Raw genomic sequence first — 18,768 nt, forward strand, 5'->3', positions numbered from 1 at the left:
ACGAGAGTGTTGTGTTTGTCTCTCACTTCCTCCGACGACTAGGCCTCGCTCTGGATCCCTTTGTTAGGGGACTCATGTTCTATTATGGGCTGGATTTCCACGATCTGGCCCTAGATTCCCTCCTTCACATCTTGCCGTTCATCATCGTATGTGAGGCCTTCCTCCGCACTACCCCTCGCTTCGGCCTGTGGCTCAAGACCTTCAATGTGAAGCCGAAGATGATCGAGGGGCAGCACGTAGAGTGCGGAGGTGCCGTAATAAGCAAAAGCGTTAATGCTCCATGGCTAGAGGGTTCCTTCCCAGAGGTATCCGGTTTGTGGCAGCGGGAGTGGTTTTATATCACAGCTCCCCGAAGTGCCAAGTGGGCAGCCATCCCTGCCTTTCGCTCGGGGCCCCCACCACAACTGACGTCATGGATCAGCGAGGGGCTAAACTGGGGTCTGGTAAAGGATGTGCCGATATTGCAGAGTCGCATCCGAGATCTCATTGAGAGAGACGTCAACCTGGTCACAGTGATGCAGGTCATGCTAGTTCGCCAGGTCCCGCCTTGCAAACATAGACCTCTCCGTTTGTAGGAGTTCAACCCGGAGGGACCGCGAATCATTCAGCATTTCCTCGGCATGACGCTCGAGGAGATGTACAAGTTGTTCTTTGGATCACAAATAAAGTGTCCGGACACCACCGAGGATGCGGGTATGAGCTGTAGTCGCCCGGATACCCAAGTAAGTAATCCCATGGCCGAACACACTATTTCTCTTATTCATCATAACATCATTTTGAGAAGTCGCTCTTTGATCAGGACTGGATAACAAAGGCGAAGATGATCAGGTGTCCGGCCCCCCTTCCCGAGGGTTGGCCAATCCAGTACTAGACAGAATGCTGGAGCCGACGCCTTATCAAGTGCCCTCGAAGGAAGATAAAGGGGGGAATAAAGAGGCTGGAAGCGAGCCTCACTCACTACTCGCCCCAACCGGGGGAACGAGCGCCTCCGCGAAGGAGGACAACCAGGGAGAAGAATCTGACATTCCCTCTCCCCGGGGAAGGAAGAGGACCACCTCTGAAGATCCGGAAACAGAGGTTTCCAAACAAGGGAAGAAATCTTCGCCAGAGGGTCCTGCCTCGGGGGGTACCCTTGCCGCACAGTGTTCGCATGGGAATCAACCCTCTACCGAGCTGTAAGTAATCAAAAAGTACTCAGTAGTGAAAATATCCTACCTTACTTCTGAAGACAATAACCGAAGCTTATATCTTGTAGTTCGGATCGTAGCCCTTCTCGACAGAGTTCGTCTTCGGGGGATCTTCTTCCGAAGATGATGGAGAGCGAAACACCTCCCCCTGCCACCCCGCCTCATGAGGCGGGCGACCCTGAAGTGTCATCGCGAAGGGTTTCTCCTGATCCGCCAAGGCCAGGGGGTAATCCCTTAGCCACCCGGAGTCCTCAGTATTCGGCTCCTAAAGAGAGCAACAACAAGAGTCCGGAACAGTATAGTGTGCGGTCGGACGCACTGAAGGATCTTCTGGAGCAAGCGGCCATCTCAGAAGCGCATCGTACGCTAATGAGTACGATAGTTGAAAGGATTTCTTCTGCGGAAAGCGGATTGCATGAAGCTTTTATGAGTCTGCTGAAAGGCTTTGAGGTACGTAACATAGTGTATGTTTTTGACAGTACCGCACACATTAGGTGTGCCCTATGCAGATAGTAGCCCCTGAGACTCCGGTTTGTTGTCGAAAACGGCGGCAAACAGAGGATCATAGTCCCAGGTAATAACCAGACCGCCTTTATGTGCAGGTGGCTGAAGCTCCGGTGGCTAGCCGGACTGATGGGTTTGCCGAGCTAAGGCGGCAACTTGATGCGGCAGATGCCGACATCGTGCTTGTCAACAAGCGGCTTGACGAGGCACAGGGTAAGTGATTTCTCCGGTGATCAACGCATAGTAAGAGGAGAAGGATGCCAATATCTTTAATATGTTCTGACTTCAGATGGAGCTGCCACCGTGGAGACCCTTCGGGCAGAGCTTGCCTGGGTCAAGGAACAAGCAAGGAATAGCGATGCGGCCGCTCTAAGGGCGGTCGAAGAGCTGCGGGCCGAACATTCCGCGCATCGCCAGAGCAAGGAAAGGATAGCCCAGATGGCCATTGAGTTGAAAGATGCCGCTGACCGTTACCAGCTTCTTGAAGAAGAAAGCCGAGCGAGGGTGACAGACCTAGAGAAGGCCATGGTAGCAGCCAAGGAAGCCCGCTCTAAAATCAGAGCGACGAAGGAGGAGCTGCATCAAGCTGCGGATATCGTGGCTGGGAAGCCCTTCTTGTTGTGGACTAAGTTTGGAGATCCGAAGTATGCTTCTCTTGATCAACTATGGTGTTCTGCGGACGCCTACGTGGATTTGGCGGCAAGTGCTGCTGATGCGGCCGAGTACTTCAAGGATCAAGGAGATCGCAAAGTGGAAAAGCTATTCTGGTCACAGTTCCATGCTCCAGTGCGTCCGCTGCTGCTGAATGAGCAAATGGCCGAGTGGGCCGAGCTCCATAGGTTGTCCGGACTCGCCATGAGGTCCGTTGTGGATCATCTGTGGCCGGGAGGGCCAAGGCCGAATAGTTACTTTAGTTTGGTGCAACAATTCCTTGGTGCTGTGCCGCACATTGATGCTATGAAGAGGTCAGCGTGCATAGAGGGTGCGCGGATGGCCTTTTCCCGTGTCAAGACATACTGGGCAGAGATGGAGGCCACCACTGTTGCAACACAGGGTTCGGCCGTGGGCCGAGTGGTTGCCGAGCACTACTTTGAAGAAGTTCTTGAAGGCGCTCGTTCGATAGAGGCTCAGTGCTCAAAGAATATTATGTTCTAGTGACATGTACTCCCATTGTAAAAATAATGTTTTATTGAGTTATGAAGGTTGTGTTTATACTTTTGCCTGAAAGTATTATAATGCCTCCTGTGCGGCCGTTTATGTATATATGTATATAACCTGAAAGTTTGCAGTCGTCGGCTTCCGCCCCCACGCATATAATGCGGGGGTGTTCGCAAAAAACACATATTCACATTTGATCCAATGTCTTGGTCCATTAAGGAGGTGGTAGCGCAGCGAACGAGGCAATCAGACTATATTGCTTTAACACTTTCACTTAGCCATAGGAGTTTGACGGTGGGGCTACTATATAGCCCCTGGTACTTCTACGCTCGTCCGAATACGGGGAGCATACGTACATGACCGGGAAACGGCCCTTCGTTAATGCGGAGGAATCCCAAAGATTCCGCTGGGTCATCGAGTGGTTGACCAGTCTCGCGCTATATCATGACAGTCAGTTTTCGGCTTTCTCTACTGAGGTGCTCATCCGAATGAACCAGGGCACAATCGTAGTAGTTCTCCCAGTGCTACCTTAGCCAATATAGCGGAACGTAAGGTACCAAAACATGGGAGCCGGGCAAACCCAACATTTGACCAAAGACATGATTCGGAGCTGATCCATATAAGGCCAAACTCGCGACGCCGAACACTCCCTAAGGTATTCGATCTTTATAACATATGCCGGGCTGAACAATGCCTTTAATAATAAACCCCGAGTGTCCAGGTACGTGCAATGTCCTGGCGTGGCCACATGCCAATACGTCGACATCCTTCTCGGTTGTATTGAGTATCCGGAGGATGTGAACAACAAGAGACAGTAAAAAAGGTTTGCCCAGGGTCTTAATCTGAAAAGAAACCTTTGAGCGGGTCCCTGCTGCACGTCTGCGCCTGTGTCTCCGTTGTGCCGTGTCTTGGACGGGTGTAGCACGATTGTCATTTGTAAAAGAGAAGAACTTAGGTGAAAGTTGCCGTGCTAGAAAATTGGTTATTGTCAATAAACCATTAAAATTTAAGATAAGTAAAGTTGAGCCGGGCTAGCCCTGATTACACGCGGGAAGCCCCTGGTACCGTCTAGGAGGGCTTGATCATCAAACCAATCTCATGTATATGTAGTGGTGCACTGGACTCGTCTAACCATGTCGGTGGTCTTGACGACCTGTCATTTTTTATGGTTGGTGAGGCCGTCTAGTGCTCAGCGGCTAAAGCCGCCGCACATTCTTCCGCGCGTAGAGCAAGCTCAGTATTTCCGCTAACTGTGATGGTGCCACGTGGACCGGGCATCTTAAGCTTGAGAGAAGCATAATGCGGGATTGCATTAAGACGAGCGAAAGTCGCTCTTCCGAGTAGTGCCTGATAGCCACTTCGGAATGGAGCGATGTAGAAAGTTAACCTTTCACTTCGGAAGTTGTCGGAAGAACCGAATACAACCTCTAGTAATAGAGAGCCCGTGCAGCGGGCCTCTAGGCTTGGTATTACTCCCTTGAAGGTAGTAGTACGGTGGCTTATTTTTGTCGGGTCTATCCCCATTTTGCGGACTGTGTCCTGATATATCAGATTTAGACCACTGCCACCGTCCATGAGGACTCCTGTGAGATGGTATCCGTTTATTATTAGGTCTAACACCAAGGCAGCCAATCCTTCGTGCCGGATGTTTGTCGCGTGATCCCCGCGATCAAAAGTGATCGAGCAGGCCAACCAGGGGTTGAACCTAGGGGTGACGGGCTCTATGGCGCGTGTGTCTCAGAGTGCATGTTTGTTTCTCCTTTTCGTCACATTGATCATGTTGACTGTTTTAACCTCTGGTGGGAATTTTTTTTGTCCTCCAGTGCTTTGCTGGCGAGGCTCGTCCTCGTCTTCGCTTGGTGTCTCCCCCCCCTTGTGTTTTGCGTTTAGCTTACCAGCCTGCTTGAAGACCCAGCGTTCTTTGTGGGTGTGATTTGCAGGTTTATCGGGGGTGCCATGAATCTGACATAGTTTGTCAAGAATCTTGTTTAGGCCAGACGGTCCATCTCTGCTGCCTTTGAAAGGCTTTTTCCGCTGACCTGGTCGAGAGCCCCTGAATCCGGCGTTTACCACCGTATTATCCGGGCTATCTTCTTTATTTTGACGCTTGCTTTTATTGCGTCATGGTTTTCCATTGCTATCCCTGACTTCGGATGTGCTTGGGTCGCTGGTGCTACTGTGGGCTAACCAGCTGTCTTCGCCCGCGCAAAAGCGGGTCATGAGACTTGTTAGAGCTGCCATTGTTCTCGGTTTTTCTTGGCAGAGGTGTCTCGCGAGCCATTCGTCTTGGACGTTGTGTTTGAAAGCTGCTAAGGCTTCGGCGTATGGACAGTCGACGATTTGGTTCTTTTTGGTGAGAAACCTATTCCAAAGCTTTCGGACGGACTCTTCGGGCTTTTGAATTATATGACTTAAATCGTCTGCATCCAGAGGTCAGACGTAGGTCCCTTGAAAATTAGCTCGAAAAGCGTCTTTGAGCTCCTCCCAACTTCCAATTGAGTTTTCGGGGAGGCTTTTCAGCCAGTGCCGAGCTGGTCCTTTAAGCTTGAGGGGCAAGTATTTAATGGCATGGAGATCGTCTCCTCGAGCCATATGGATATGGAGGATAAAGTCCTCAATCCAGACCCCAGGTCTGTGGTCCCGTCGTACGCTTCTATGTTCACTGGTTTGAATCCTTCTGGGAATTCGTGGTCCAGCACCTCATTGGTGAAACATTTGTGGTGTGCGGCACCCCTATACTTGGACGTACCATGGCGTTCGGACGGTTGTAATATTCGGTTTTGATTTTGTGCCGAAGCGCGCTTCTTAGATCCATAGATGGATCTGGTCGTACTGGATTTTTGGCGCAAGTCCTCACGTAGATCGTGTGTTGACTTATCTGCGACTTTGTAAGCCGCTCTATCGCGGTCACAAGGTGGTGGATCTGGCCGGTTGGCCGTTTCATTATTTGGCTGTGTGGGCTCTAGGGCCTCGTCGTCGAATTCAGGTAATAGCTTGCGCTTTGGATAGCTCTTTGTGTGGTAACTTCCACCATACTTTGCTTCATTTTCGAGCACTTTGTTCCACCTGCTGTTGAGCGTGTTTTGTGCGGCCTTAAGCCTTTGCTTATGCTTCTTCAGACTCCTCGCTATGGCAATAAGCCTTATGCGGAGGTTTTCTTGCTCCAAGTGCGTTTCCGAGATGATGTGTGCATCTTCGTTCGGACTGTTTTCCTCCCCAGATGGGGTTTGATGAGGGTTATCCTCGGCGTCGCCGTGTTCGGACGTCGGATCCGTACTATGTTCACCGCTTGCAGCTTCATCGTGCTCTGCCGTCGGGGCAATGTGGTCGTCATTTCCTCTGGAGTCGACTGGAGTGTTATTTTCTCTTGCGCTGTTATCGCTGTTTTTGCTATGGCGGGACTTAGAGCGGCGCCGCCACCGTCGGCGCTTGGGTTGCTTCTTGGAGGGGCCATCCTCCGTTGTCTCTTCACCATTGCCTTCTTTGGGTGTATTCACCATGTATATGTCATGTGATGAAGTGGCTATCCAGCGCCCTGTGGGCGCTGGTTCCTGTTCGTCTCCTGCATCTTCGTCCATGCCATCGATGTCTTCGGAGTCGAAGTTGAGCATGTCGGTTAAGTCATCGACAGTGGCTACTAAGTGCATGGTGGGTGGGCAGCGAATTTCTTCGTTGTCCGCATCCCATTCTAGCCGGACATAGTTCGGCCAAGGTTCTCCTGACAGGAAGAGGGACATCAATGAATTTAGCACATCGCCGAAGGGCGAGTGCTGAAAGATATCCGCGGAGGTGAACTCCATGATCGGCGCCCAGTCGGATTCGTCGGGCATGGATGTAAGCGGCTCGGAGTCCATGGCCGGAGGTGAATCCAGTGGTTCGGCGACATGGCTCTCGTAAGGGGTGAAGTCAGTATCCGGCTCTATCACCACTGAGAGTGCGGCCTCCATGGCGGGGTCTATCCCTCCGTCCTTGGATGGCGCAATTTGCTCCGGATTGAAGGCCGGAGTAGTTGCAGATGCGATCTCCCGAACACTGTCCGACGGCAGAGTTACGTCATGCTCGTCCTGACTGTGCGGCGCACCTGACACGGGTTCGAATCCGTCGAAGATCAAGTCTCCGCAGATGTCGGCAGTGTAGTTTAAGTTTCAGAAGCTGACCTGATGGCCAGGGGCGTAGCTCTTGATCTGCTCCAGATGGCCAAGCGAATTGGCCCGCAGTGCGAAGCCACCAAATACAAAGATCTGTCCGAGGAGGAAAACCTCACCCTGGACCGCATCGCTATCGATGATCGAAGGAGCCATCAAGCCTTATGGTGACGACACAGTGGAACTCTCAATGAAAGCACCAATGTCGGTGTCAAACCGGCGAATCTCGGGTAGGGGGTCCCGAAATGTGCGTCTAAGGCAGATGGTAACAGGAAGCAGGGGTCACGATGTTTACCCAGGTTTGGGCCCTCTTGATGGAGGTAATACCCTACGTCCTGCTTGATTGTTCTTGATGATATGAGTATTACAAGAGTTGATCTACCACGAGATCGTAGAGGCTAAACCCTAGAAGCTAGCCTATGGTATGATTGTATGTTGTCCTACGGACTAAACCCTCCGGTTTATAGACACCGGAGGGGGCTAGGGTTACACAGAGTTGGTTACAAGGGAGGGTATCTTCATATCCGTATTTCCTAGCTTGCCTTCAATGCCAAGGAGAGTCCCATCCGAACACGGGACGAAGTCTTCAATCTTGTATCTTCTAGTCCGGCCAAAGGCTATAGTCCGGCTGTCCGGAGACCCCCTAATCTAGGACTCCCTTAGTGTGTTCGGACGCCGTAACCGCACTTTATTAGATATGGTGTGATCTATGGTGTCTCTCACTGATTTACCGCTATCGTTTTGGGGTTATGCTTTAGAGACAGCTGCATTCACGTTAAATAGGGCACCATCTAAATCCGTTGAGATGACACCTTATGAATTGTAGTTTGGCAAGAAACCCAAGTTGTCGTTTCTTAAAGTTTGGGGCTGTGATGCTTATGTGAAGAAGCTTCAACCTGATAAGCTCGAACCCAAATCAGAGAAATGTGTCTTCATAGGATACCCAAAGGAGACAGTTGGGTACACCTTCTATCACAGATCCGAAGGCAAGATATTCATTGCTAACAATGGATCCTTTCTAGAGAATGAGTTTCTCTCGAAAGAAGTGAGTGGGAGGAAAGTAGAACTTGATGAGGTAATTGTACGTGCTCCGTTATTGGAAAGTAGTTCATCACTGAAATCAGTTCCAGTGATTCCTACACTAGTAAGTGAGGAAGCTAATGATGATGATCATGAAACTTCTGATCAAGTTACTACCGAACCTCGTAGGTCAACCAGAGTAAGATCCGCACCAGAGTGGTACGGTAATCCTATTCTGGAAGTCATGTTACTTGACCATGACGAACCTACGAACTTTGAGGAAGCGATGATGAGCCCAGATTCCGCAAAATGGCTTGAGGCCATGAAATCTGAGATGGGGTCCATGTATGAGAACAAAGTGTGAACTTTGGTTGACTTTCCCGATGATCGGCAGGCCATAGAGAATAAATGGATCTTCAAGAAGAAGACTGACGCTAATGGTAATATTACTATCTACAAAGCTCGACTTGTTGCAAAAGGTTTTTGACAAGTTCAAGGAGTTGACTACGATGAGACCTTCTCACCCGTAGCGATGCTTAAGTCCGTCTGAATCATGTTAGCAATTGCTGCATTTTATGACTATGAAATTTGGCAAATGGATGTCAAAACTGCATTCCTTAATGGATATCTTAAAGAAGAGTTGTATATGATGCAACCAGAAGGTTTTGTCAATCCAAAAGGTGCTAACTGATGACCCACAAGTATAGGGTATCTATCGTAGTCCTTTCGGTAAGTAAGAGTGTTGAACCCAACGAGGAGCAGAAGGAAATGATAAGCGGTTTCCAGCAAGGTATTATCTACAAGTACTGAAATAAGTGGTAACAGATAGTTTTGTGATAGGATAATTTGTAACGAGCAACAAGTAACAAAAGTAAATAAAGTGTAGCAAGGTGGCCCAATCCTTTTTGTAGCAAAGGACAAGCCTGGGCAAACTCTTATAAGATGTAAAGCGCTCCTGAGGACACATGGGAATATCGTCAAGCTAGTTTTCATCACGTTCATATGATTCACGTTTGGTACTTTGCTAATTTGGTATGTGGGTGGACCGGTGCTTGGGTGCTGCCCTTACTTGGACAAGCATCCCACTTATGATTAACCTCTATTGCAAGCATCCGCAAATACAACAAAAGTATTAAGGTAAACCTAACTGAGGGAGTCCTGGATTAGGGGGTCTCCGGACAGCCGGACTATATCCTTTGGACGGACTGTTGGACTAAGATACAAGATTGAAGACTTCATCCCGTGTCCGGATAGGACTCTACTTGGCGTGGAAGGCAAGCTAGGCAATACGGATATGTATATCTCCTCCTTTGTAACCTACCTTGTGTAACCCTAGCCCCCTCCGGTGTCTATATAAACCGGAGGGTTTTAGTCTGTAGGACAACGTACAATCATACCATAGGCTAGCTTCTAGGGTTTAGCCTCTCCGATCTCGTGGTAGATCAACTCTTGTAATACCCATATCATCAAGAATAAATCAAGCAGGACGTAGGGTTTTACCTCCATCAAGAGGGCCCGAACTTGGGTAAAACATCGTGTCCCCTGCCTCCTATTACCATCCGCCTTAGACGCACAGTTCGGGACCCCCTACCCGAGATCCGCCAGTTTTGACACCGACATTGGTGCTTTCATTGAGAGTTCCTCTGTGTCGTCGCCGTTAGGCTTGATGGCTCCTACGATCATCGATAGCGATGCAGTCCAGGGTGAGACGTTTCTCCCCGGACAGATCTTCGTGTTCGGCGGCTTCGTACTGCGGGCCAACTCGCTTGGCCATCTGGAGCAGATCGAAAGCTACGCCCCTGGCCATCAGGTCAGGTTTGGAAGCTTAAATTACACGGCTGATATCCACGGAGACTTGATCTTCGACGAATTCAAGCCCCTGCCTTGTGCGCCACGCGGTCACGATGAGTATGATTTAGCTCTATCATCGGACCGTATTCAGGAGATCGCACCGGCAGCCGCTCCGAGCCTCAATTTGGAGCCAGTTGCGCCATCCATGGACGGGTGGATAGACCCCGTCACGAAGGCCGTATCCTCAGCGGCGATCGAGCCGAATATCGACCTTACCCTTCACAAGAGCCTGATAACCCACAAGTATTGGGGATCAATTGTAGCCTCTTTCGATAAGTAAGAGTGTCGAACCCAACGAGGAGCTAAAGGTAGAACAAATATTCCCTCAAGTTCTATCGACCACCGATACAACTCTACGCACGCTTGACGTTCACTTTACCTAGAACAAGTATGAAACTAGAAGTACTTTGTAGGTGTTTTTGGGTAAACTTGCAAGAAAGTAAAGAGCACGTAAATAAAATCTAGGGGCTGTTTAAATAAAGACACAACTAAATCAGTTTTAGTAAAGAGCTTTTGCCAACAAGAAGGTTATTTGTCCCTAGGCAATCGATAACTAGACCGGTAATCATTATTGCAATTTTATTTGAGGGAGAGGCATAAGCTAACATACTTTCTCTACTTGGATCATATGCACTTATGATTGGAACTCTAGCAAGCATCCACAACTACTAAAGATTCATTAAGGTAAAACCCAACCATAGCATTAAAGCATCAAGTCCCCTTTATCCCATACGCAAACAACCTACTTACTCGGGTCTGTGCTTCTGTCACTCACGCCACCCACCATAAGCAAATCATAAGCATATTGCAAACCCTACAACGGGAATCCCTCATGCTTGCGTGACACAGAGAGCACCATAGGACAGCACCAATAATCTCTACTCCTATAAAAGTCTGAGTTGGTGATGATGGTGTGCCTGCCATCTGTCGTTTACGATTGTTGGATCTGCATCCAACGCACCATAAGCAATCTGTGGCAAATTTTGCAAAAAAACACCCGCTATTCATCACACATTTGCAGATGAGCCCTCCAACTTGTCTCTCCCGTTCAACTCTCCTGCCCCACCTTATCCGACCATCTTCTCCAGAAATCCAGAATCAGGGGGCGCCATACGAACCACCGCCGGCAGCGCTGGAATGGATCCGGCGATCTGGCCGCTGCCGGCGCCATCCAACCCCAGCCCTCTTGTGCCTTCTCTCGGCCCCATCTCCCACCGCCGCCACGACCCCATCCTCCTCGTCGTCCCCTCGCCCCCTTCCCCATCTCATCTGATGTCGACCTCGGCAAGCAGGCTGACCACGCCGTCCGTCTACCAACGCCTCTACTGCCCCCTCCTCTGCTGCAGAAGGCCTATGGTAGACCATCACTGCCACTTCCCCTCCTCCTTGCTGTCTCCTCCGCCGGCTCACCCGTCTCCTCCGACGGTGGTCGCTGCAGGTCCGCCGCCGACGCAGTACGTTCCTGACGCCTCTTCCTCTTCCTCTCCCGTAGACCCCCCCCTCGATGTCTCATCCGCCCCCTTCCCCCTCCCTTCCAACGCTGACTGCCGCAAAGTACGCCGCCGGCTACGAGATGCTCATCCTCAGCAGCGGCGCCGACTACTCCTTCCCCTTCTCCACCGGCGGGCTATTCTTGGCTACTGCCATCCTCCTGTGGCGCCTCCCAAATTCAAATTTTTCTGCCAAACCCGCACGCCCAGGCGGAACAGTCTAGAAGCCAACCTTGCAGACCAATATATATCAATTTTTCTGTCGCACCAAGTTCAAATCCGCGTGCCAAGGTGGAGCTGTCTAGAAGCTACTCTTGAAGACGAATATAAAGCAAATGGGCAGGCATATGGGACTCACGCTGCTGCACCCAAAGAAGCCAGAGGCTGGTTACACAAATCTTCAGATTGAACAGATTGTGAGGACTACGCCGTTTGTTCTGCTTCATGAAGGAGGTATGGGCGAATCTTCTTACTTGTGCAATCGCATATATGTGCTTTGACAGAAATAGCTGATCCGATTAGGAGATCAAGCACCGGTACCTTTTCCCTATAATACAAGGGGAATAGTTTACTGTCCTTAGATTTGCTATGCTAATATTATTGCTACACAATAAATGCTAGCACTGATAATTAGTGAATAGAATATTAGTTTGGTTTTTTGTTCATCTATTGGCATAGATTGATGGACCGCAGGTAGCCACATTCTTGTCACTTGATCTTATACTTTTGTAGTACCACATTATACATGCATTGTGGTATTGCTTACAATTGAGATCTTGAAGTTGTTGCTTAAGTTGACCAAATAGCAAATATGCATTGGTACTAAATCTGCACATAAATACTCAGTGGCGGCTGCAACTACAATTGGATTTGTTTCTCACTAAATCACTGATTTTTGAAATGACAACCCACATGGCAGGTCCAAAACATACTCAACAAGCTCAGAAATTAGAAGTCTACAGGAGAAACCCTTGGATTTTGGTGTGAAACTGAAGAACCACAAGGTGAGGACATACTGGCTGAGTTAGGATGAATATTCAGTATGAGCACTCATTCAGAGATTGGTGGTTGTGTTAGAGATTTATAAGTAGTGCATCTTGTTTCATACTTCCCTGTTTCATACTTCCATGTTTTGTACATGCTGCTGTTCATATTATTTGTTTTGTTCATATTGTTACTTAATGACGATCAAATTTATCATATGTGCACTTTTGGATCTAAATATAAATTTCTCTAAATCTATCATACCTGTGCTTGGGTTAAAATGAATTATCCAGTTGGCTTTTGGCAAGGAATAATATTCTTTTAGATATAACATTCCTATTGGCTTTTGTGTTTTGATCTTTTAATTCATTTTTGGCTAACCTCATACTCTCTTTTGTTTTGGGGAGAAATATTCAGGTCTTGCGCCCAAATGTTACAATCCTTGTGCCAACAAAGCGATAAAGGAAAAGAAAAAGGTTGCTATCTTATCCCTTATCACTTGGCGGAACAATCTGTTTGCATATTTCTCAATTTGTATTATCTGACTATTGGTCCAACTTTAAATAACACAGTGGTCTACGGCAATAATAAGTCCAACAGAACTGGCCCCAATGGCATGCCACAAACTCGGACAAGTCTATTTATACGCGAGCCGACATGTGACACACATTTGAGTTACTCGTGTTCTTCGGATGATGAAGTGAAAAACCAATCAGCTGCGATTTTTCCTACTAATAATGGTCTGCTCACATCAATTGAGGACTTGGAGCGAGGAGAAAGCTCCAAAGGTAAGTCTATAAGGCGAAAGTGTGTGTTTATGTAATTTTGTTTACCCACTTAATTAATTTCTCATAAAAATAGTATAGGGCGAAAGCGTGCACGTGAAGCAATAAGATATGCTAGCCGTACACCAGAACAAATACAAGCAAGGCGAGAACGTGTGAGAGCACGTCGGCAAAGTTTAACACCAAATGAGAAGGAAAGGATTAATGCACAGAGAAGAGAGAAAAGACAACGTATGACACTTGATGAGAGGAATGCAAGTCAGCGAGCACGTAGGCAAAGTTTGACGCTAGATGAAAGGCAAGAAAGGAATGCATGCCAGCGAGCACGTAGGAAAAGCCTACCACCCAAAGAGCGGCAAGCACTCCTAGCTCAGCGTAAAGAAAGCTACGCAGCTAAACGAGATACTCTCTGTAAGGATTCCGTCGCACTGCAGTGCCCTAAAGGTTCATTGGCAGGACAACTATCATCAAGCTCTTATGCCTTTAGCTACCCGATTATGCTGGCACAAACTTCTGCTACAGTGCAAGGTAATTCTCACATACACATTCCTTTATCTCGCCAATTTTTCCGAAGGTGTTGCCGGTATTTTACACTATCATCAAAATACCAGGTAATCTTGAAAGCATACCTGAAGCGGTGGAAGAGGATCACATAGTTTACACTAACACAGGTATGCTATGGTATGGATGCCTTCTTTTCTTTACTAAGTATGTTATAACACACACTCAGAACCATCCTTATAACTTGGAATGGACAATTCATTATTGGCTCCCATTGGTTTCATATGTAGGTTCCCCAACAGAAAGCTTTGTTACGGACGATGATGAGTCTGAAGAAGAAGATGACGAGTACTTCATATTTGCTGGCAGAGGTATTGCTAATGCCGTGGATGCCTTACTTTCCTACACATGTATTATAGTACAAAAACTGCAAGACCTATATAACACTATTCATCTCATGTATATGTAGGAGATGATGAAGACTGTGATGACCTGATAGATGCATTTAAAGTAGATACCATTATTCCTGACCCATATGATGATGTCTACAAGAATATACCAGTAAGTACTCACACGCTGGCACCTAAACCTGATTGCAAGCATTGTGGTGCAAAGAGGTTCCAGTATGAGTCAAATGGATTTTGTTGCCGGTCTGGAAAAGTTAAGTTAGCACACTTAGAACCACCCTTGGAACTTAAAATGTTGTACACAAGTTCAGATCCCAATGCCGTGCATTTTAGGGATAACATTCGATACTTCAATGGACACTTTTCATTCACCACCCTTGGAGTCAGCCTGGACAACAGATACACAAACATGAAGTCGGGAGTCTATACGTTTCGAGCTCACGGTCAAATTTACCACAACATCTTCTCATTTGGTCCAACTCAAGATGGGCCAAAGCATTTGGAACTCTACTTCTATGATGACGATCCCGGTTTACAACATAGGTTTCGGCGCTCCCCGAACTTAGACCGAGATGTCATTCGAAAGCTTGTTGACATCCTCAAGGATAATCCTTATTCTGAAACATTCAGGAATCTAGGTGGAGTCGATGACCTTGAGGAATACCGTATTGAACTGAACACCGACATGAGGTTGGATCAACGGAGGTATAATGTGCCTATATCATCAGAGGTTGCAGCTATTTGGGTTGAGGGTAGTGAACTCTGTAAGCACTTTGATCGTAGCATAGTATTGTTCGGTAACAACAACACGAGATATAGCATCCAACCATATTATGGATGTTATGATCCATTGTCTTACCCTTTATTCTTCCCAAGAGGGGAGATTGGTTGGCATCCTGACATCCCAAAGAATGGTGTCGGCTTGAATGAGATACTTCAGTCCCGTCGCAGTGGTCGACAGAGTCTAGGTAATTCATATAACAAAAATAACATGTGTTCATTTTGTTTATCCTCATTGTGCTTACTTTTCTTAATTCCCAATATTGTCCTTTTGTTATCTCTCATTCTGTAGGTTCATGTACAAATAGTCAATTATGCGTCTCCGTTAGAGACTACTATTGCTACAAGTTTCAAATGCGTCGTGGTGTATTTAACACCATGCTATACGGTAAACGACTATTCCAACAATATGTGGTTGATATGTACATCAAGGTTGAAACCTCAAGACTGGACTATATAAAAAACACCAGAAACAAATACGTGCTGATCTATACCAAGGTGTTGTTGATAGCCTTCAAGCTGGGGAATACCGTGCGGGTGCAGTGGGCAAACGGACTATAGTTCCTTCATCATTTATTGGAGGGAGAAGAGATAGGAGACGAAGATACCTTGATGCCATGGCCTTGGTTCAAAAGTATGGGAAGACAGACATTTTTTTAACCATGACTTGCAACCCTAATTGGGATGAAATAATTAGTGAGCTAGAGCCTGGACAAACTCCACAGGATCGTCTAATCTCATTGTAAGAGTATTTCGAGCGAAGTTGGAAGACCTCAAGGTACAACTTTTTAAAAGGCACATTCTTGGTAAGGTGGCAGCATATGTATATGTCGTTGAGTTCCAGAAAAGAGGTCTACCACATGCTCATTTCCTCCTAATCATGGAGGGGAGGTACAAGCTAACATGCCCAGAGCAATATGACTGTCTCATATCTGCTGAATTGCCAGACAAATCCAAGTACCCTGAGTTGTACAAAATGGTCGTCAAGCACATGATGCATGGCCCTTGTGGAGTCTTAAACCCCAAGAACGTGTGCATGCAGAAAGGTAGCTGCAAGAACTACTATCCACGACCGTTTAATGCATCAACCCTTCAAGGAAAGGACTCATATCCCATATATAAGAGGAGAGATGATGGACGCCGTGCAAAGGTACGTGGCCAAGAGTTAGACAATAGGTGGGTTGTTCCATACAATCCTTACCTACTAAGAAGGTATAATTGCCACATCAATGTCGAGGTTTGCTCAAGCATAAAAGCTGTAAAGTACCTCTTTAAATACATATATAAGGGCCATGACCGAGCATCTGTTTCTATCGACGAGGTGGATAGTGATGGGAACATTGATGAGATAAAGCAATACAGAGATTCCAGGTGGGTTACGCCACCAGAAGCATTATGGAGGATATATGGTTTTGACCTTAGTCAGATATTTCCATCTATTAGACAACTCCAACTCCACCTCCCTAATATGCACATGGTGTCATTTCAAGCGGGCGCAAATCTGAATGATGTCCTCTCTGAAGAAGGAGCTTCCAAGACCATGCTAACTGAGTATTTTGAGGCAAACAAGAAATATGAGTTGGCTCGAGGAATTTTATATAAGGATTTCCCATCATATTTTGTTTGGATGTCAGGTGGAAAGTATTGGAAAAGGAGGGATGAACGCGCACAGATTGGGAGAATTGTGTCTGCACATCCAGCTGAAGGGGAGAGGTATTATCTTAGAGTGCTTCTAAACCATGTCACAGGTGCTACATCCTTCGAAGAGCTTAGAACAGTGAATGGTATTGTTTACCCGACATTCCGTGAAGCTGCTGAAAGGAGGGGTCTTATCGAGTCAGATAATACTATCGATGTGTGTCTTAAGGAAGCTGAGGCTTTTCAGATGCCATCTTCCCTTCGGAGGCTATTTGCCACTATATTGGTCTTTTGTGAGCCCAGCAATGTGCGTGGCCTATGGGACAGACACTTGGAAGCTATGACAGAAGACTATCGACTAACCCAAATGTGCCCCCATGTCGTTGAGCAGATGGCGTTATTAGATATAAAAAATATGCTTGAATCGATGGGCAAGGACATATCATCATTCCCTCTCCCAGAAATTGATGAGTCATATGATGCCTCAGATAATGAGGCTAGGGAGATCATAGAGGAGTCCACGATAGAGGTGGACCCAGAACACCTTGGCTTGTCATCTTTCCTAAACCCAGAACAGAGATATGCATATGACGAGATACTTGCGGCCATCAATAGTGGCCAAGGAGGTGTGTTCTTTGTTGATGGACCCGGAGGCACAGGGAAGACTTATCTGTACAAAGCACTACTTGCAAAAGTACGTGCTGAGGGTAAAATAGCTATTGCAACAGCAACATCAGGCGTTGCTGCATCCATCTTGCCTGGAGGGAGGACTGCACACTCAAGGTTTAAAATACCATTGAACACCGAAGACAATGGGGTCTGCAGTTTCACCAAGCAAAGTGGGACAGGTAAGCTTCTTATGAGGGCGTCTCTCATAATTTGGGACGAGGCCTCCATGACAAAGCGGCAGGCGGTCGAGGCCCTTGACAATAGCATGAGGGACATCATGGACCGACCTGACCTGCCGTTTGGTGGAAAGACAGTTGTGTTTGGGGGAGACTTCAGACAAGTGCTTCCTATTGTTCGTAAGGGAACAAGGTCACAAATAACTGATGCGACGCTATGCAAGTCTTACCTTTGGGAGAATATGAGACAACTAAGACTTGCCCGTAATATGAGGGCTCAGAGTGATCCCTGGTTTGCTGATTACCTTCTCCGTGTCGGGAATGGCACTGAAGATACCGTGGATGATGATTACATACGGCTTCCAGATGAGATTTGTGTACCATACACCGGCGACGCCACTGATATTGATAAGCTTATTGAAAGTGTTTTCCGGATGACTGTAGATGAAAACCTCTTGGATCCAAATTACATAACATCCCGAGCAATTTTGTCAACTCAGAATGAGTACGTTGACAAGATTAACATGAGTATGATTGAGAGATTTCCTGGGGAAGAGATGATATACTACAGTTTTGATCGCGCGGATGATGATCCACACAACTACTATCCTGCAGAATTCTTGAATTCATTAACACCTAATGGGCTACCTCCCCATATCCTAAAGCTGAAAATTAATTGCCCTATTATATTGTTATTAAACATTGACCCAGCGAGTGGTTTGTGCAATGGGACGAGGTTGATTGTCCGGGGATTCATGAGGAATGCAATCGATGCTGAGATTGTGTTGGGCCAGCATGCTGGTAAGAGGGTGTTCCTTCCTCGAATTCCCCTTTGCCCATCAGACGATGAGATGTTTCCGTTTAGGTTCAAGAGGAAGCAGTTTCCAGTTAGACTTAGCTTTGCTATGACCATTAACAAGGCACAAGGACAAACTATACCAAATGTTGGTGTATACCTCCCTGAGCCAGTATTTTCACATGGGCAGCTCTATGTTGCTCTTTCTAGAGCTACATCTAGAAGTAATATGAAGATTCTCTCTCTCCCGGATAAGAAAAAGGATGGCCAGTCCAACTCCATTGCAAATATTACAAAGAACATAGTCTACAAAGAAGTTCTCAGCATGTAGCCCAAGGTATGAATCACTCAAGTACAATTAAAACTTACATCTATCTAACTAGGGTTATGTGGAGGATTTACAGAAAGACAACCTAGATACTTGCTTTAGTGTTCATGTTTTTTTTGTAAAAAAATTTATCTGTGTTTGAATTGTTTTTTAGTAGTTGTCTTTGTTACTCCCTCTGTTCAAAAAATACAGACGACGCCGACAGCAGGTTGCTTTGTCATCAGTGCATTTCGTTTTCTTGGTAGCTCCACATCCAATTTTCAGGCCACACCTGAATATTTCTTTCCTTTTTGTGTGTTATTGGCGTTTTTTTTTCTTCGCAGAAACCTCGTTGATGTAAGAAAGCTAC

At 47.0% G+C, this 18,768-nt stretch overlaps 1 protein-coding gene across 1 annotated transcript; it reads left to right on the plus strand.

Annotated features, from left to right (window-relative positions):
* Positions 1 to 11,002: 11,002 nt before the first annotated feature.
* Positions 11,003 to 18,422, plus strand: LOC147961013 (uncharacterized). Its single transcript, XM_087533628.1, has 8 exons — positions 11,003 to 11,303; positions 12,912 to 13,127; positions 13,206 to 13,676; positions 13,904 to 13,996; positions 14,095 to 14,796; positions 14,911 to 15,000; positions 15,105 to 15,200; positions 15,538 to 18,422. The coding sequence occupies exons 1-8, from the start codon at positions 11,003 to 11,005 to the stop codon at positions 18,420 to 18,422; spliced, it is 4,854 nt and encodes a 1,617-aa protein (XP_087389754.1).
* Positions 18,423 to 18,768: the final 346 nt, after the last annotated feature.

Source organism: Triticum urartu, chromosome 7A (assembly GCF_056163025.1).
Source record: "Triticum urartu cultivar PI428250 chromosome 7A, HENAU_Tu73, whole genome shotgun sequence".
Lineage (NCBI taxonomy): Eukaryota > Viridiplantae > Streptophyta > Magnoliopsida > Poales > Poaceae > Triticum > Triticum urartu.